General features: G+C 28.5%; 1 protein-coding gene across 1 annotated transcript; it reads left to right on the forward strand.

Annotated features, from left to right (window-relative positions):
* Window positions 1-13,635: 13,635 nt before the first annotated feature.
* Window positions 13,636-16,278, forward strand: LOC124845995 (beta-hexosaminidase 2-like). Its single transcript, XM_047323210.2, has 2 exons — window positions 13,636-14,542; window positions 15,192-16,278. The coding sequence occupies exons 1-2, from the start codon at window positions 13,747-13,749 to the stop codon at window positions 16,124-16,126; spliced, it is 1,731 nt and encodes a 576-aa protein (XP_047179166.2). The 5' UTR covers window positions 13,636-13,746; the 3' UTR covers window positions 16,127-16,278.
* The last annotated feature ends 629 nt before the right edge of the window (window positions 16,279-16,907 follow it).

The following is a 16,907-nucleotide window of genomic DNA, read 5'->3' on the forward strand; positions in this document are numbered from 1 at the left end:
AAGTCATGCACATTAATCTTAAAAATAAGAAAATTATAGATAGTACTAAGTTTAAGATAATGAGTAAATACGCAATTAAATCTTTTGGAGTCTTTTCTTTTCTATTAAGGTCAAGTAACATTAGCTTAGTTTGGCATTCTATGCTTTTAAGCATTTCAAGTTTGATTGATATCATTAATTCATAAGGATTTATTTAGTTTTCTCATATGGAATCCTATTTAGCTGAAACGGAAGATATTAACTCATAAAAATTGAACAAAAAATTTAAGCCTCCATATTTTTGCTTTGAGTGAAAATAAGTTAAAAATTAACCTTATATTCAATCTAACAATAAAATAATTCAAAATTTACTAGTTTAAAGCAAAACATTTAAGTATAACAAAATTTTCAACGTGTAATTAACTAAGTTGAAAGAATCACTTATATAAATTAATCCACAATGGCAAGTTAAAAAAAAGGAAAAATAAAACATATAAAGAGTAAATAGAAATTTACTCACTTTAAAAATATGATTAGTTAAAATTGATTCTTAACAGCCGGATGTGACCAAATTTTGTAAGAGACGAAGATTTGGAGAAAGAGAGAAATTTTTGTAGAGAAATATAAAGAGGAAGTAAGGTAAAAGTTGTCAATAATAAATTGCATTTCTTATTTAAACTAGATTTTAAGCTCGATTTAACATTGAATTTACTTATATATTATAACTTATATATTATAACTTTTATATTATAACTTATATATATATATATATATATATATATATATATATATATATATATATATATATATATATTTATAGGACATTATATATATTTATATTTTGTGAGATGTTCAACCATTTAAAACCAATCAATTTAAAACAAATTATTAAATATATTAATAGGACATTATATTTTGTTAACTAATTTATTAAAGTGACTTAATTAATTAAATTATTACTAAAAACATATATGTCATGAAATATTTACTATATAGAGACTACAAACAATATTTTAATTTGTTGAAGGATCAAATTAAAATATTGAAACTTAAGAAAAAGTAATTGATAGAGATTACATTCTCATTAGAAAAGGAAGTCAAGAGAAAACCCAAGATGATCTATAGTTAAAAAATCATATATATATATAAGTTAACCTACATTATTTCTAATGATTAATCTGCTTTCGCTTACTACTCTAGAAGAATTAAAAATTAATTTAATAAAGAAAATGTTTATGATTTATTAATTATCTATCTGTTTTGGATTCATAATATAAGATTAATAATCAATTGCATTTCTTATTAAACTATATTTTAAACTCAATTTAAAATTATAAAATCAATTTAAATAAAATTTTGTATTCATATATATATATATATATATATATATATATATATATATATATGTAGAGTTAGACATAAAATATTATTTGATTTTACTTTTTCTTCATTTATCTATTTATAGTATCTCTATGTTTTTTTTATCTTAGAAACTAACACTCTTATACACTACCAATAAATGAACATACAAAAGTCAACATTATTTTGTACGGAGGGATAAATTTTGCAATTTCTTAATTACCAACCAAAATGGTATTTTTTAAGGATTAGTTTCCAATTTTTTTAAGGACTAAAAAAATAATTATCTAATAGTAAAATCGTATTTAATTCAAAGGATTATGTGGTGGGTAAAATAATTACATTGCAAATGGCAACTTAGTTTTATTTTAAAACGCCTAAAACGAAAAATGTTTACAACATAATATTTTTTATTTATAAAACTAAGTTTAAATGTAAACATATTATGTTATATTATGTAATATTAATTAATTTGTGCCTCAATATTTAAACACTCCATAATGTTTTTCTCTCTTTAAATTAGCCAACTGCTTAAAATCTAACATCTTTGATAGTTAAAATATATTTTATCGTTCCTCAAATCTCAACTTTTTCTTTCTTTTTCTTCAATGACAGTTTTCTTTATAGATGTGTAATTCTCAAAAGAAATAATCTTTATTCAATATAATTTATGTGAGCATTTTTAAGTAATATGTAAAAATAATAAATAAAAACTATCACTACAAATAATAGTTTTAAATTACAAGTAAAAATTAAAAGAATCAAGTATATTTAGTAATTGTTCAATTAAATTTTTTTAGATTAAATGTGGTTTCAATATTTATTAAATGAAATTAAGGTGGTTCATTTAATTAAATCAGAGTCCGTGTCCTTAAAAAGTAATGATTTAACATCTTAAGTCATCTTCCTTCTTCTTCATCCATGTGTTTCTTCTTTATTTTTGTTTCCTCTCCTACTTCTTCCCTCTCCAAGAAGAAGAAATTCTCCATCTATTTTTCTATAATCACACACCCCTTTATGTTAATCTACTCTTTTTATTCAGTGTTTTTCTCTTCTTCTTTTTTTAATGAAATGAATCACATTAACTCCTTTTAATAATAAGTATTGGAACTATATCAAGTTTAAAATAAATTAAGAAAAAACATTAAATAACTAATATAAATATTGGGACAAAAGAAAATAATGAAGCGCTTTTGAAGTAAACATAGTCTATGTAAATGTATAGATCTAGAACCCATTCACACAATATTAAAACAGTGTTTAACCGGCAAAAGTTAGATCAATTTATAAAACAACAAAATAACGTTTGGCTAACAAAAATCACGTTCGGTGACTGCAGATTATACTTGGTTTCTAACTTCAAGATATTGTGACCTTGCAAATAAAAATAAAAGTAATTGAAAAAACAGCTGTGAATATTGAATGATATATTACTTTATTTGGTGGAAAATATTGAATATATTATTTCTAAAGAAAAAAAGTTTAAGGAGAAGAAAACAGTAGAAGCAGAAGGTATATAAAAGGTGTGAGATTTGACTTTTGTGATGATGGCCAGTTGGCTGAAAATGAATGGTTGAAAAATAACAAGCGCGTTGTATTGACCCTTTTAATCAAATCAGGATCCAAAGAAAATTGAAAAGCTTTTACTTTAATAACTGTAATAACGTGCATTACAATTTTCATAATAATTTATATTATATGCTGATTTTCAGGTGTTTAAAATGTCTGCAGAGGAAGTCTACTCCTGGTTAGCACAAAAGCTTTACATCTAAATATGAATAAAACATTATATATATCTGAAACACTGTTTCTGCTATTCTTTAAATTAATTTAATCAAAGTTGACGAGCAGATTACAGAACGTGGGAGGAGTAAAGTAAGGGCAAACATTCTTTTTAAATGTTTTTCTTGGACTTTTGTGGTGCTTTTGTCAAGCATGTAACGCTGAAATGTTTTGCAACTAGAAAGGTTTGTATTGATCATCCATGTAATTCTTTTCCGTATTTTGGTGAAACTTTTTTTATACCGGTGCATTCATAAAAAAAGATAACAGTGATATTGATGTGTCAAACTACTCTTAAAAATAATAAAAAATTATACTATTTATTTAGTGATTATTATAGTTGTAATTTAATACCTTTCCACCTTATTAATATTAATTTTGTTTTAGGACAACATAGTATATAACATGTCTTAACTTATGCACCCACGTATTCATTGACTATTAAGGTACTTATTCGAGTACATGTCGACCTATTAAAGCTAATGATATACCGTCTACTCTAAAACGTAGTAGAATATGGTTAAACTATGACTTAAAGGTAAATGGGCTACTGGTCCATATCCATCTAGGTAAGAGTCTACGACTATTAAATTATACTATAAATATCACAATGATCGAGATAACTTTTTTACATTTTGCATTAATTATACTTTGACTCTTTATTGAGGTTTAAGACCGACTTGAGTGTTGAAATGTTTTTTTATAGACATAATACCTATTCACCTTACGAAGGATTAGTATCAAAAAATAGGAAGATAAGTACTTTGGAGAGTGAAGGCTCAAGAAGTTTATGTACCTCTTTGGCTTTGTAAGAACAATAAAAATAGTTGAAGAAGTGTTTCTTTATAGTTAAACTAAATGTGGATAATGATAGACAAAGTTCGCAATGTTGCTAAAGTGTCTATATGCAAATACAAGAGTTTAATTAGTGGAAACATTAAAAACATCTCAAATAAAGCCAAAGCATTTGGTCAAACCTATTTTAAGGGCAAAATTATTGCATTATTATGTTTATATTTGTTAGAGTTAAATATGTATTTAGTTCTTAAATTTTGATGTGAAATTTGAATTCATTATTGTCCCAAAAATTTGATACAGTTTGGTTCTCAAACTTTAAAAATATATTCATCCTAATCTCACATCATTAAATGTTTTTGACGTGTCAAATGTGTTTCAGGATGACATTTGATTTGTTTACACCATTTTGACATGTTCCAGCTCAAATGTTACACTGGAACACTATTTAACAAACCCAATAAAATTAACTTAGTTAAGTTAAAAAGACTATATCCATTCATTTTTAAAGTTTGAAGCACCATAATGTATCAAAGTTTATGATATGAACGAATTCAAATGTCGTGCCCAAATTTATAGATTAAATTTGTTATTTAGTTAAGTCCATGAATATTTCATTATTTGTGACATGAGACAACCTTTGATTATAATGATGATGACATGGTAAGCTCAAGATGATTTTATAGTTCAACTTCTCGTGATATTATGAAGGTTGAAATCGCAACTGAGAAATTGAATGAAAACTTAATCACTGGTCAATTTTCTATGAATATGGGTAATAGTGAAGAAATAACAGCAGATAAAATAGATAAAAATGGTTGGGTCTGAGTATAGAATAAAACTTTTGAATAATCAACACCCAATAGGTCATAATATACATTAAAATGCACCTACTAAGATAAAATTAAATATTCATATTAAAACAAGATAAAACTAAATACAAACTAAATATTTAATACTAAACATTCTAGAAGCACAAAAACTACCATGGAAGGAAAAAAGACCAATAACAAAGGAGGTCTGATATGAATACAATACAAGGATATACACTTGCAATCAACAAGGGATAACTAATGTTATCGTACATTCAATATAAGAGAGAAAGAGCAATGCAAGGTTGAAGAAAATCAACCTTAATGTGAAAACCAATATGGTAGAATGAATCATTTGGAGAAAACAAGCATCAATAAGAGTAAAATGAAGTACAATAAATCTCAAGTGCTCGTCATCGTCCTACTTCAATGGAGGATCGCGCACAGTGACACAATTAAAAACAAACTTCACACTGAAACTAATCGGTTATAATGAATCATTTGGAAGACAATCATCACAAGTTTCAATGAAGTAAAAAAGAGAACAATGACCTCAAAACCTCGTTGTTGTCGTTGCCTAGCTACAAAGGAGCCTCACTCGCAGTGAAACACTAAAATATGATCTCTCACGCTTTTTTTTCCCTTATTTTACTATATTAAAAAAATACAGCTATTTACTTTGTGCTACCTATAAATACAACCAATATTAAAATACACAACAAATACAACAACTCATATAAAAAAGATTTAGTCTTCTAATTTATATTATCTTTTAAAATATCGATGAGATTCAAAATTTTTTTTTGTTGAACTTGATTGATATAACGTATTATTCTGTCTTAAAAGAAAAACACATTTGTTATATTTTGCTATGAACATTTTCTCTCTAGAGATAACATTGTATTTTAATTCAAATTCTTTCTAATCTTTTCTTAGTTTAAATTTATTATTATTATTATTATTATTACTATTTTTATTATTATTATTATTTGTGTTTTTACGATTATTATTATTATTATTTCTAACGGGAGCAACTTGGACCCATGTAGGATCTACAGGTAAAATATCTACAATATAATATAAGTGCAGTAAAATCCAGGGGTAAAGTACACTGATATTATTCCACACATTTAGTACTGGAATCGGATACCATCTAATTTGAGTGTAGAGTATTTTGGCAAATATTCTGCTTACCAAGACGGAGACTGCTGAAACTAAAAAGTAACAATGAAGGAATGGATAAAAAAAATCATCAACAGAAACCATAAAAAAAATTATTAAGCTTCAAAGTGACAAAATTATTAAACTTTCAGAGTTAAATGAGAATGTCTCAAAAGATGATGATGTTGATAAGAAGAAAATAAATAAACTAAAAACAACAATAAAGACAGCTACCTCAAAAATATCTGACAGTTTTACACTAACTACCTTATAGCATGTTGTTTACTTGACTTTTGTGAAACACTTGAGTAGAAAATGGAACAGTGGGACCTAACTTGAGCTGTCACTGCCAAACACATATGGGACATCCATTTTCCACGGAATTGTCTGATTAGGTTTTAGTGATGATGTGCAATTATATGTGTGTTCATGCAACAAGGTAAAAAGGAGTTTGTGGAAGACAACTTTCGTCTAATTCACCACACAACGCGGTTAATTAATATCACTCTGAAACAACAATAACTTGTTGGAGTAGGGAACATGGTATGCAAATGGCTCATTATATTATTAGGGTTTTCAAGATGCCACTTCCATATTATAATTTCTTCATTTCTTTACTTTTTAGATCCTTACCATCATTACAAAATTTAGTATAACATTAATTTCTTTACTAAAAGTATAAATTAACTTAAAATATTTCTTATGTTTTATTCTGAATATAAAACTACTTCTCTTTTAAAAAGGCTGAAGCAATTAAGAATAAAAATTTTAAAATATTATCCAATTTAAATTTAAGTTTTCTCAACCAAAGTTGTATTTATTTTAAAACAAAGGAGTATTTAATTATTATTATTATTATTTTATTAATACCAGTCTGACTGTAATCTATCTGTAACACAATTGAATCATTAGACATTAAAGTAGTACTAATGATACAATTTAAATACTCATTGGATTGACGGATTGAGTATTTAAGTTATTTGTATTATGCATAAAAATATGTTTATGATAATTTAAAGAATTAGCAAAAGTTGTTGTAGTAAAAAAAGAAACATTATAAAGGCTGAGAGAAATCTAGGTGCATGATCTAGATCTCTGTAGTTTGCACGTTGCAGCTTCAAATAATTGGAGAATCTATATTCCTTATAATCAATCTGAGTCTATGATGATGTTTCTGCTTTCTCTGATCATTCACAGACACGTTCATTCTCAATATCATCATTAAAACAATATCACAATCATAATAATTTTCACCACTCAAACCAATATTAAATGCCATATCTATCTTCAACCAATCAATACTATCTAATGTTATAAAAAAAAAAAACAGCAAAAGCTACTTCATATATGCTTTTTTTTTGGTAAAATAATCATCTCCTTTTCTTTCACCAAAATGTAATTACTATTGTTGTTGATATAGTTTTTTTATTTAATATCTATATTTATAGTAATTATTCAATATTTTTTATAATTTATTTTTAATTTAATGTGATTCTTATATTTCTTATATAAATTTAATACGATTTTTTTGTTTAAAAATGGAGGATGATGACTGTGTAGAAGTTATAATTAGTTTCACTTTTAAAACTAACATCGTTCTTTGTGCTAATTTTGTGTGATACGTGTAAGCCATAAATATTATGTGCAAATTTTGTTGATATGTGTAAGTCAATATAAATATTGAGTAAGATGGAGATTAACACTATGAGTATAACCACGTTGAGTCCTTTTTTTTTTTAAAAAAAAATAGTGATCATATTAAGTTAAAAATAAATTAAGAGAAAACATTGTATAATTACTATAAATATAAACATTAAAAGTGGTAGTAAATCTATATGTTTTTTAGTTTTTTTTTCTGATGCAAGTCAGTAAACATTGGATAAAATATAAAAATATAAAGTTCTTTTTATTGAAAAATACATAATAAGATATATTGACATTTCCGTAACATGTATGAATAACCATTTTATTATTGCATTTATTAAAAAAGTAAGTGTTGGAGTTAAATATAAATTAGAATTCACATTGATTAAAAATAAACAAAACTGGGTAATATGTAAGTAAAAGTGATTCGTAATTATTTTTTTTAGATTTTAGGTTAAATGCATTGTTGTGATATATTTTAATTGTTTGTATATTCAAACTTCCACTACTAGATTTCTTTTCATACTTTACAAGATTTTTCTATAAATTCTTCAGAGAAATTTTGAAAAGATTAGTTTCGTATAAACTTTTTAGTGGATTTTATAAATTTTACGAAACATTTGTAAGAAAAATTCAATAAAATATGAAAATGTTTAGTAGGTTCATAAATTAAATTAATCCATTCATTTGCATATGCGTGTGGTTGCATTTTCGTATTGAAATTTTAGTTTATTCGTGTAGCTTCTTAAGCAGTCCATGGGCCATGAAGAAAGGACATTTCTTGCAGCACTAGTTTTTCTTTCTGCACCCCCTAAATTTTAAACTTACCCTTTCACCCTTATAAAATTATATCAAAAAAGGAAGAGCTTTCGGATTGGATAATGCATTCCGAAAGTTGCAAATCTAGAAAAAAAGTACACAATTATGATCAAGGTTGCATAGTTTAATAAACGTTTATTGAAGTAAAACTGGACTTAAATTCTCCAAACAATATTACTTATGCAGATCTTATAGATGAAAAATAATATCAATTATTAAAGGTCATCAACCAAATTTATTTTATCATTTGGAATGAATATTTTACGTATCATGATTATCTAAAATAAACATAAAGTGTATTTAAGTGAGCCAAAGGAAAAATAATTAAAACACCAAATTATATCAAATATAAATAAATTATTATTGGTTTGACTACTAAATATTAAATAACCATTATTACATACATAATATTTCATTAGTATCTGATGATATTTGTAAATGAGGATTTTTAACATATTCTTTTAGGTTGAAGATATTAAGTGTGAGAACAAGAAAAATTTCATAGCTAATGACACAACACATTCAATAATCGTACTAAAATAGATTATTATACTGTCTTAAATTTAAGTCAATCTCAAAATCGGTTTTGTAAAATAAAATTTATACGTATTACTTTATTATAATTTGGTTATATTTTAAGTTGATATAAAATTTTGGAAATATAATACTAATCTATTTTATTGTTTAAGGAAGAAGAATGTTTATATTTTATGGATTGGAGCTGAAAAAGAGAGGGTATGAATGTGGGCTAATATATAAATAAAAGGTTATTGGGAGGAAAAAATGATGACAGCACATGGGTGCGTGCGTGCTCAATAATCCATGAAGAATGGACTGCATATTAGTGACTAGACCAATCAAAATTTCAAATTTTAAAAACATTCTTCATCTTCGTATACTTTCTACAGGGATCAGAATAATATTGCAACGGGGCTTCATGCATATGTACTTTCAATATTTTCTGTATTTCTTCTCATCTTTCTTCAAAATCGATAAATTTATCAGTTTTGAGATTTTCAACCATCAACAATCACTTCACATATGCTATTATTTTATAACGTTACATTATACATGTTTTGGTACAGGGTAGAGTATCTTTATAAAACACTTATACACACTTTTTTTTTTCAAATTAGCTTAGATACTTTTATATATTCTAGTCCAAAGTTCTTTTTTGCGCGTCTTCCAAATCGTCTGAATGTATTTTAAAAAAAAACACTTTGACACTTTAGTCAGTAATTAATTCGATTGGAAATCATTATAAATCTTAAATTTATAATAAATGTAGTAAGGATGTTTCACTCTGCACCTCCAAAGACTTAATCATGTCCTTAATTAAAATGTTATTAATTTTTAATAAAACAAAAAGAATCTTTTGACTAGATTTTTTTAAGACTTTTTCTCTCTAGGATCTTATTACATCCTTTCTTCTTTGCTGTTTTTATATATTTATTTTAATTAATTAATTATTTATATTTTGATTAGATCGTGTTGTTTTGAATTATTTTATGTTTTATTTGTTTAATAAGTTTTTCTTTTTTATTTTAAATTGATTTGTTTTATTTTTATTAATTAAATATTTATATAAATATTTAAATTAATTATATCTATTTTGAATTAAATAATTTAGTTTGTAAGTATTTAATATTTTTTTAAATTTTATAGAATTTAAAAGTTTTTTATTTGTAATAATATATTAATGAATTATGAATGTAAAAGAAATGAAACTTAATAAATCATTTAAAAAATCAATTAAAATTTTTTATAATTTGAAAGACTTAATAAATCATTAAACTTTCTTAAATATTAAACTAAAAATTTCGAAAGCCATAATTTATTTGAAAGCTTTTAAAATTTAATAAATATTAAATTAAAAATTTGAAAAGTCATGTCTATAATTTTATAGATAAAGATTAAAAACTAATACTATCAAATCAATTAAAAACATTTATAAATTCAAATACTTAATAAATTATTAAAATTTAATAAATATTGAATTACAAATTTGAAAACAATTTAAAAAATCCACGCATCCATGGATTTTATTATTTTTATAAATGTTCCAAAGTATATATAAAACTACAATTCAAATTTTAAACTATGTATTCAAATAAAAAAAACACTATCGGATATTGATATCCAAATTCAACAAAATCGGGTATAGGAATCCGATAAGTGAAATATCGGATTTTGATATTCGATAAAAAGGAATCGGATTTTGATATCCGATTAAGAGTTGGAAGTTTTATAACGAATTCATATACCTGTTCGACACGAGAAACTTAAAAAAAATCACTTTTTCAACTCCAACGATGACCAGCAACACACTAACACCTCTATCACATGTCTCAAACACTTCTTAAAGAAAAATCTCTCTCAAGAACCATAGAAAATGTAACCGGAGAAGAAGATAGTGAAAAAATGAAAGGGGTGCAGGGACAAGGGAACTTTACGCTCATTCAATACTTCCCTATATTTGTCAAATACTTAATTCAATAAAGAATATTTAATCCTAATCAACCTCATTAATTATGAGGACATTTATGAAAATTGGAGGTGCAGGGTGAAACACCCATGCAATAATCTACTTTCTTACCTTTTACCTTTATTTATAGGTTTCAAGATGGGTCTCAGATTAGTGAAAACCTAATCACGACCCAACCATGGCTCATTACCTACTAAGTAAGGTTTATAGTAATCCTACTTTGAAGTGGTGTTTAGAGATGTTTACTGCTGAAGGCGACCATTCAGTCTTTCCTCCTATTCGAGTCAACATGCTATTTATCTAGATTTCATGGTGCATGGTGATGGATCCCAACCTCCATGGCCGGTCGTCCCCTCTAGTGACCTTTACTGTTCAGTCTTATTTACATGTTCGTTTGACCATATAGTACAATACACTTTCTCACACTTATAATTTTTCTCATATATTATATTTGTTTGGACAAAAACCAAAATGAATTCAAGATCAATTTTAATCTAAAATCTTAAAATAATAAATTTTTAAATTTTTTATTGTACACTCGCACTAAGTTTTCATATTGTATAAAATTTAATTATAATACATAACTAGTTTTTTTAGGATAGGTTAAAAGCTGAAAAAAAATATATAAAAAAGACAAAGATGAATTTTAGAGAAAATTAAATAAATTAGAGTAGTGTTGGAGAGAGGGTGAATGCGGAAAGGAACACTACTAATTTGAATATTTCAAAAATTTCAAAATATGGGAGTGGTGAAATTAAAGCCCAAACGAAATTAGTTCACAATCAATACACTGGAATGTTTTCTTCCTGTACTCCCATGGTTACTATTTGCACGCTTATATTAACAAGGGAAAGGACTAAAATACCTTCCATTACTACACCACGCTGCTGCCGCCACTATAAGCATTGCTGCTACTTACTGTGTCTTCTTCTTCACTACACCTTCATTTTCCATTGTACTATTTTAAAAGAAAAAGAAGAATAGGGGGAGAGTGAGAGAGAGAGAGTAAAACTTTGGTGTGGTGAACAATTTGTTTTGGAAAGTATCTCGTATGTTCTGGAAAGTTTGTTTTGAGAATTTTATTCCTCGAATCCTATTCCAAAAAACATGTTATATGTTTTGAAAAGTTTCATTTCAGAAAGTATATCACATATATTCCAAAACTCCTGTTATGGAAATCATGTTAAGAAAATTTGTTCTAAAAGGATTTTGAAACAAGTCTAAAAGTCACCACGATGAAAGGTAGAATGGTCATATTAAAAGTTATGGGGGTGCAAGTAGTAAAAGCTAAGAGTGATTCAAATAAACTGCTACTTTGGCATCGATGGAGTTTAATGGAGCATGACAAAGGAGATGCTGATATTTCTAAGAGCATAAAAATATGTTTACAACATTAAAATTTGAACCATTTTTTAAAATCCACATTCTTTGTTTTAAGCACCATTTCCTTATATTACAACAAAAAAAGAAAATCAAGCTTCCATGCATTGTTTTTTTCTTTTAATTTCTATTTCAAAACATTTAAGTTTAAAAATATGTTGGTTATTTTGCATATTGCTTGGTGAAAGAAAAAAACGTTGGAAGTGGAGGAAGAAAAATCATAAAATAAATTGCATTGATAAATAATACTTAATATACACAATGCCTCCATGCCTCTTTCTTCCTACACAAGAAATTGTGATATCTATCTATCCTTCAAAAGCACAAAATGACATATTAGCCTTTTGGAGTTTTTTAAACTTTCTTACTTCCTCACAACAAAATTACCCTTTCCAAAAAAACTAATTTTAATATTTTCCCAAAACATAGACCGTTATCATTTAAGATGTAATGCAGACACATAGTGGATGCTTGTAAACTCCAAAAATGTAGGACATGGACACACACATATATATTGGATTATTATGTATTTACATATTAAAAAATAATTTATAAAAAAATTAGTTAAAGATAATAATTTAAATAGCTAATACAAAAATAATTAATACAAGTTTATTATTTTTGTAGTAAACACCTTTTTATTTATTATTTTCTTATTATGTAAGTCTTTAAAAACTGAAATAACTAGGCTGAAAATAAGATGATATTTTATAATTAAAAAGAAAAGGCATAAGTGAACGTTTCAGAGTGTGTTTTTAATCTTAATTAATTATTGAACATCAGTGATCATCTAGAAATAGGAAAATGGAAGACATAATTGCCGGCAAGTATTAATGAATGTCCTATTTTCAGTTGAAACCCGAACACATAGAGGGTGGCCGGCAACTATTTTCTGTACCAAAAAAATCATTTTTTTTCTAATGATCCAAATGGTTCGTTAGACTGAAACAAAAGTAATCTTTAGTTAAACATAGAAGGCCTACAACTCTTTCGTTAAACGATGTCATTTGCCTTTCACTCGAACGTTTTCCACCTACAAATTTCCCTTTCTTGCAATATTCTAGTGTTGTTTTCTTGGACTTATTTCAAGTGGTCAGAAGAGTCTTAAATGTTCTAATTCTTTGAGGTTTATCTGTCGTATAAGTAAAGGAATATATATATATATTCATGCATAATATACTAAAATTCCAAAACAAATTTATTTTTTTATAATAATTTAAAGAGCTTAACACCCATTTATAAACTTTATTCACAATTAATCATAAAATTTTATTAACAGCTTATGAATAATTTATCAGTGCAGTCCATTGCTCTAAACAATTGATTACTTCTAAATCAATATGCAATGAAACAAAGCAAGCGTCAACACACAGTCCAATCAACAACCAGACAAACAGCAGACAAACAAAGAACTAAGTTTCCAATGAATCAAACTGCTGACTCTTAAACCACTTCCATCCATTTTCAAAACACAAATTCCTCGTATATATATAATCATTACCAAACATTCCAACACACAATCGTATCACCATGAAAAAATCAGAAACAACACTCCTTTTATCACTTCTCTTCCTCTTCTCATGCTCCTGTTTCACACTCAACAATGCACACTCAACCACAATCCTCAACGTGTGGCCCAAGCCCAGAAACCTCACGTGGGCCCCACCACATCAAGCCACCCTCATTGCTTCCAAGTTCACCATCACCACCCCCACTCCTCACCACAACAAACACCTTTCCGCCGCCATCACCCGCTACCGAAACCTCGTAATATCCGAACATCACCACCCACTTGTCCCCCCGGAGGTCAACATCTCCAAAAACATTCCACCATTAGAGTTTCTCACCCTCGTCGTTCATGACCCTGATGCAGGACTCGTCCATGGTGTCGACGAGTCCTACACCCTCTCCATTTTCCCTTCTTCAGCCATCCTCACTGCCAAGACTACGTGGGGCGCCATACGAGGACTTGAAACTTTCTCCCAGCTTGCATGGGGTCGTCCCTCGTGTGTTGCAGTGGGAGTGCGTGTGTGGGATTCCCCACTCTATGCCCACCGTGGGATTACGTTGGACACGTCGAGGAACTACTACCCCGTGAAGGACTTGTTGAGGACGGTGGAAGCCATGAGCATGAACAAACTCAACGTCTTCCACTGGCATCTCACGGACTCACAATCTTTTCCACTTGTGCTTCCTTCTGAGTCTTCTTTGGCTGAAAAGGGTGCTTATGCTTCTCACATGGTGTACACACCAGAGGATGTTAAAACGATCGTGGAGTTTGGTCTCGATCATGGGGTTCGTGTTCTGCCTGAGATTGATGCACCTGGTTAGTTCAATTTCTTTTACTTTTGAACTGTATTTTGGTTGCTTATTTTGTCTTTTTATTTGGAGCCTACGTTGCATTGAAAAATTTCAGCTCAAGAACAATAAATTAATGATTACATGTCTTTGATTCTTGTGTCTGTTTCTTTCTGTATGTTTTGACACTCACGGAATTACGATCAATTAATTAATCAAAATCTCCTGGTAAAGTTGTATAACATATTCTAAGATAGTCTACTACGTGTTCAATTTCAATACATTAAAATTTAATAGATTTTTGATTCATGAGAACCTTGTTACACCACATACTTAAAGGGTTATAATAATTTTGACAGAAAGAAGTCTTGTAATCATGTGGCAAATTTATAAATCAATTAGGCTTTTGTATGTTTTAAAACATTAAAATTTGTACCTACTTATAAATTACATACGTACATAATTTATGATTTTCTATATATATTTTTTACGGATTTGGATCGGTAATTTTAATTTATAACTTATATTAGTAAACTACTTTAGTATCCAAAATCTGTAGGTAGATTAGAAGAGAAGCTTTTTGAGAATTTGTAGTGATACTATACTTTCTGTTTTCCTCTTTCACGAGATATATGAGAATTATGGTCACTGATTGGTATGAATGAACTGCTTTGCAGGGCACACAGGATCTTGGGCTTTAGCCTACCCTGAGATTGTAACTTGTGCCAACATGTTCTGGTCGCCAGCTAGCGGCGATGTCCTTGCTGCAGAACCAGGAACAGGTCATTTGAACCCTCTAAACCCCAAGACTTACCAAGTGCTAAAGAATGTAATACGTGACACGACCACATTGTTCCCAGAAACATTTTACCACTCGGGTGCTGATGAGATTATACCAGGTTGCTGGAAAACTGATCCCACAATTCAGAAATATCTATCAGATGGTGGAACTCTCAACCAAGTTCTTGAGAAGTTTATCAACAACACTCTCCCTTTCATTTTGTCCCTCAACCGCACCGTTGTCTATTGGGAAGATGTTTTACTGGATGAAACAGTCCATGTTTCATCCACAATTCTTCCCAAGGAGCATGTGATTTTGCAGACATGGAGCAATGGACACAACAACACTAAGAGGATAGTTTCTTTGGGATACCGCACCATTGTGTCATCATCAGACTTCTATTACCTGGATTGTGGCCATGGTGACTTTGTAGGAAACAACAGTGCCTATGATAATCAAAATGGGGACGACAAAGACAACGGTGGCTCTTGGTGTGGACCTTTTAAGACATGGCAAACCATATACAATTATGATATAGCATATGGGTTGAATGAGGAAGAAGCAAAATTGGTTTTGGGTGGAGAAGTAGCACTGTGGTCTGAACAATCTGATTCTACTGTTTTGGATGCAAGAATTTGGCCAAGAACTAGTGCATTTGCTGAGTCATTGTGGTCAGGAAATAAGGATGAAAAGGGTGTGAAAAGATATGCAGAGGCCACAGATAGACTGAATGAATGGAGAAGCAGAATGGTAAGTAGAGGAATAGGGGCTGAACCGATTCAGCCCCTTTGGTGTGTTAGGAACCCTGGTATGTGCAACACAGTTCATTAAGCCCAGTTGCATTCTTTCTGTGTCATGAAATGGAAGGAAATCAATTTAAAAGAAGATATTCAAGCAAACCTTTTCTTTTGCTTCTAGCAAAAACGATACTATGTCAAAATATGTCTTATAGCTGTGTATGACTCTTTGAAAAACTTATTGTTGTATGATGAGTGATTGTAGTTGTGAAGGAATATTAAATTTTTACATATATTTATGCAGTTCTTGATTTCAATTGATCTGCCTAGAGCTGGTTTCTTGATTCGAATATGTTTTGTAATAATTTATTTAACTATTAATTATTTAATAACTTATTTATTAAACAAAATATTCTTTAATATTCTATTGATTTCATGCACCAGTTTTCTTAGAAGCACCAAAACTTTAACACAAACTGAACCATAAAAATATAGTACACTAACCTTGATCACAATTTATAGCACTGAAACATCAATATGAAAAGAAAGAGTCATTTACATCTTCAGTGTGATTGTCCAGATGCTCATCATGGTGAGGAACTTTCAAGTGACTCACTGTGCCCTTTTATTAGCAGATCCCTTTGATAACCACTCTATGGATTCTTTGGGTTACCTGATTATGTGAAGCTTCAGCTTTCTTCTCTCTAAACTGAGGTGGTCGAGAAACATTACGAAGGGTTCCAGTACCTTGTGATCCACCAATACTAACGTCCCATCCAGCACTTTTCAAGATTTTACCTTGATCACTGCTAATTAGAAATAGTCCATAGAAAAAATCAATATGTAACTAAAAAATAGTAGCCAACAGTTAACCT

Source organism: Vigna umbellata, chromosome 3 (assembly GCF_029865625.1).
Source record: "Vigna umbellata cultivar VRB3 chromosome 3, Vumbellata_1.0, whole genome shotgun sequence".
Taxonomy (NCBI): Eukaryota; Viridiplantae; Streptophyta; class Magnoliopsida; order Fabales; family Fabaceae; genus Vigna; species Vigna umbellata.